The following is a 4994-nucleotide window of genomic DNA, read 5'->3' on the forward strand; positions in this document are numbered from 1 at the left end:
TGTGTTTTAGGGTTGACTATGATTAACTTCAGATTCATCCACCGTTTAAAACAGAGCAGACACCTCGCAGGAGGTATTCAATTCTAAAGAGGGAGGTCTGTGTCTTCTCACACTTTCAGCTCCTTTAATCCCTAATTCATGTATTCAACAAGAGAGGAGAGGGAAGCAGAAAGACAGGAGGAGTGAAAATAAAAAAACAGGGAGGAGAAAAAAGCCCTGACTCCCTCAATGAACCTATACGTGCATCCAATGACAAGAAGAAAGGCTCAGGTCCTTTAGCTCCACACAGACCAGACCAGGATCAAAAGGAATCCCCTTCTGATCCAAATGTCGTCTGAATGTTTGATGGTAGCGGAGACATCAAGGTGAGGCCTGAAAAAAGACGTGACTCAAGAAAACTCTGATCATTTTCAGAAGAGAATGTCACACAGGAACTTTTTTTTTCTGGGCACATTCATGTACACTACATATATAATTCAAGTTACTGAACCAACATACAAGTCTTGTATGATTGGATTTTCAAAGGTCCATTCACGTTACAGTTTCTCTGAGTACATTAAACCTCTTCTGAGGCTGTACAAGCTTTTCACATTTACAGTGAAGAATTGCTGATAAATGAAGAATTAAAATACTGAGATGTGACACATACATGAAACACACACACTCACATATTGTAAAACACATCCATCAGGTTTAACTGACATGTTAAACTGCATAGAAGCTAATTCTTGTCACTGAAAGGTTAAGTACCATGTGTCACTTTGTCATTGACAGACCTGCTGAAATCCTCCGAGCAGACATGGAAATACATTGAGACATACATGATGCAGACTCACAGGAACCTGAACGCAGCATACACAGATTATTTAATCTCTGACAAAGACCTTCAAGGATGCAGGGGAGCAATTTTGTTCCATGTGTTGTTTCCTCAGAGGACACTGAACAGGATGTGAGTATTTGACATATGTAAGAGTTTTTGTCTTGTTGTTTTGCTTTTTATTCTTGATTGCTCTCTTGTTTCTTGGACAGCACTTTGGTCAGCTGTTGCTTTTTTAAATGTGCTTTATAAATAAATGTGACTGGTTGATATTTTCAGTTTCTTATTCAGACGCCGTCACTGATCACTCTCAAACTCAGTGAGAATTTAGCATGTTGTGCTTTCTCATAGCTTTCATTCATCTATTCATAATGCTGCACATGAAAGAGATTTCTGAAGCACTAATGTTGTGAATACATCAACAAGCAAGAAACTGAGTGCAAAGAATCCCATGAATAATGCACACCTGAAAGAAGTCATTGCTTATGAGGCTGTGCACAAACCTTTGAAGTGAAGACTGGGGACATTTTATAACTCTAAATAAACAAAAGAGAGAGACAGAGATTAAAAAAAAGAAGCTCTGCACTTGGATCTCAGGTTATCAATGGGTTAACTTCTTCAAGTTAAATATGGAAATGGGAGGGGACTCAGTGACTCAGCTGAGAGAGAAAGCAAAAGAAAGTGAAACCAAACAGCGCCGTGTGCTTCAGCTGTGCTTTACAGATCTGAGAGATTATACAATAAGTACTGACAACAGGTACAGATGAACTCTTTGATATTATTGGTTATGTGTTTAGTGTTTACTAGTATATTTTAGAGCTTTCAACAACTATAAATCTTGATTAGCTTTCACCTCTCTAACTTTTTTCATTGTTTCATTTGGTGTTTTCTAGAAATGGCTTGTGCAAGTAGTCTGATTCTCGAGGACAACTTTCTTTGCTCCATTTGTCTGGAGGTCTTCAATCAACCTGTGGCGCTTCCCTGTGGTCACACATTCTGTCGTGTCTGCATCACAACCCACTGGGACAACAAGCCTGTATTCCTATGTCCACTGTGTAATAAGGAGTACTTCAAGATACCAGACCTTTGTGTCAACACTGTCGTCGCTAATGCTGCCGAAAAGGTGAAAAAGACCGTTCAAGAAAAAGCCAATGACACCCCGGAACAAGCAGGAAGTGGACATGTGCTCTGTGGTATGTGTACAGGGGGGAAGCTCAAAGCCACCAAGTCCTGCTTAACATGTTTCATGTCTTACTGTGACACACATCTGGAGCCTCATCAGAAATATATAAACTTGAGGAAACACAAGCTGATCAACCCAGTCAACGACCTCGAGAGCAGGATCTGCAAGACGCATGGTGAGCCTTTGGAGCTGTTCTGCAGAGTGGATTTAATGTTTCTATGTAGTGTCTGTGCAGACAGTGACCATAAAAATCATAAGAAAGTGAGTGTGGAGGAGGAGGCTGAAATGAGGAAGGCCCAGTTGGGAATAGAAAATAAAGAAATCGATCAGATGATTCAGACTCATCAGCAGAAACTTCTAGAGATCCAACACTCAGTGGAGGCAAGTGGAAATAATGCAGCAAAGGCGTTGGCATACAGCAAGCATGTGATGACTGCCCTGGTAGACTACATCAGGAGAAGCCAAGTCGAACTGAGTGAGGTGATTCAGACGAAGAAGGAAAAGATTGAAGAAGAGGGGAAAGGTTTCATTAAAGAACTAGAGGGAGAAATTATACAAATAAAGCAGAAAAAATCTGAGCTTGATCAGTTCTCTGGCATCAACGACTCCTTTGAATTCCTGGAGAGTTTCCTTTCTCTCACCATCACTCCTCCACAAGTTAAGGACTGGTCTGAGGTGACTCTTAACAGCGACCAGTTTACTGTGCAGGAAACATTGATTCAGCTAGAGACAACAGTGACAAGAGAAATCAGGCTGCTGTGTGATCCCGACTTGAAGAAAATGCAGTTTCATGCAGTGAATCTGACTCTTGATCCGGACACAGCAAACCCCTCTCTCATTGTTTCTGAGGACGGGAAAGAAGTCAAGTGTGGAGACAGAAAGAGGAACGTTCCAGACAAGCCAGAGAGATTCGATCATGTCCTCAATGTCCTTGCGAAGGAGAGTTTTGACTCTGGAAAGTTCTACTTTGAAGTCCAGGTCCAAGGGAAAACCGAGTGGGATCTAGGAGTGGCAAACCAGTCCATCAACAGGAAGGGCGACATGAGACTAAGCCCTAAGAGTGGATACTGGACCATCTGGCTGAGAAAAGGAAACGAGTTCACAGCCAATGCTGGCCCTGCCATAAACCTCCATGTGAGAGACATTCCTCAAAAGGTTGGAGTGTTTGTCGATTACGGAGAAGGTCAAGTTTCCTTCTACGACGTTGACGCCAGAGCTTGCATCTTCTCCTTCACTGGATGTACCTTCACTGACAGACTCTTTCCATACTTCGGACCCTGTGCTAACAATGGTGGTAAAAACTCAGCCCCACTGATCATCACTCCTGTCTCTAACAACATCTGAGTTTGGTTTTGTTAGTGAAGGACACAGGGTGAGAAGAGTTTATAAGAGTGGAAAAAACTCAATGTGTAATTTTGTTTTTCTCATCCGGATGTGTCAGTGCTAGGTGTCACTAAACGGTGCCTGTTACACAGACAGCTTCAGATCCGCAAGGCACACCCTGTTGACCTCACACACACACACACACACACACACACACACACACACACACACACACACACACACACACACACACACACACCTACACACACACACACACACACGCATGCTCTACTTTTAAGAAAACAGTTTTGGAGAGCTGCGCACACACACACACATACACACACACACACACACACACACACACACACACACAAACATAATGCTTGGAGTGAAATATAATATTACTGTTTAGATGTGAAATGATGCTATTAGAAACTGCAGGTTGAAAAAAACTGTTGGATCAGTGTATTAAAACTACTGTTTGGTATATACAGTACTTTATTCAAGGTGACTATACAGCATGCACTGTCTAGTAACCAGCACTCTGATGTACTGAGCTGATTAAAGGCTTGTAATTTGCCCGGCAAACCAAGGTGCGAATTATGATGTGGGTGTGTACGAAAACCATTTTCTGGACAAAACAAAGACAGACCATTCTAAGGTGGAAGACTTAATGGCTTTTGTCGATTTTATAGAGAAGACAGCACTTCCATATAGCATGTTTCCTTCATGTCTAATGATACAGTAAAGTAAATTTATGATTTCATTCGATAGCTTAAAAAAATAGACACATTGTTGTGTAAAGAACCACTTTTAATTTTGTGTTAGTTCCTGTATTGACAGGAATAAAGAGGTAATAAATGTCTACATCCAAGTCTGTCCCGGTTTCAGGCTTTAATGAGCTTAAACACGAGGACAAGAAAACTTTCCTGGTCCTCCTCTTCACAGACAGGTGAATAACACTTTCATGAGTTGACATCATAATTACATGCCATGTCTCATGTAAAACGTGGTTATCTGCCTGGTGTGAGCACAAAAAAGAAATGACAAACACACCTCTGATTTACTGCTGATATTCAAGATCTAAATGACTACCAGGATGAACATCCAGTACAAGGGTCAAGAGTAAAAAATACTCATCATTGAGCTGAATGGATCCTCTCAGGATGATATTAAAACAACTCAACATTGGACTGTATTATTAAGTGGAATTGATGTGCATGCAGCTTTTACGGGATATAACTCGTCCCTTTTTGCACAAAAAAACTGAATCTGCAAAGAGGCTGGTCACAACCTCTGAGCTACTGTAGTGAAGTAAACAATACAATATTTATCTCTAAAATGTAGTTTAATAGAAGTATGAAGTGAAAACATGATCTCACAGTAGTTACATTCAACCACTGATCATAACGAAAGGTCTTACCTTTTACATTAATCAAAGTTGAAGCTATTCATCTCAGAGTAAACAGTGTTTTCAGTATTATCAAGATGTGTAATGATACTTGGAACCAAAACAAAAAAGAAATGCTTAAATTGTCACACAGGGACATCGTGTTTCAGTCCTTGAAATGGGTCTTTTTGATGGTCTCTGTCTCATCTCGGAATGAAAAGCACTTTTACTTGGTCTTGTCACGGTTTCAGACTTCTGAATAAAGACAAATCAAGACCAGC

At 40.7% G+C, this 4994-nt stretch overlaps 1 protein-coding gene across 1 annotated transcript; it reads left to right on the forward strand.

The window, feature by feature from the left end:
• Positions 1-1509: 1509 nt before the first annotated feature.
• Positions 1510-3590, forward strand: LOC306829558 (E3 ubiquitin-protein ligase TRIM21-like). Its single transcript, XM_079352643.1, has 2 exons — positions 1510-1574; positions 1711-3590. The coding sequence occupies exon 2, from the start codon at positions 1713-1715 to the stop codon at positions 3342-3344; it is 1632 nt and encodes a 543-aa protein (XP_079208769.1). The 5' UTR covers positions 1510-1574; positions 1711-1712; the 3' UTR covers positions 3345-3590.
• Positions 3591-4994: the final 1404 nt, after the last annotated feature.

This window comes from Symphodus melops, assembly GCF_947650265.1.
Source record: "Symphodus melops genome assembly, chromosome: 9".
NCBI classification, from domain to species: Eukaryota; Metazoa; Chordata; class Actinopteri; order Labriformes; family Labridae; genus Symphodus; species Symphodus melops.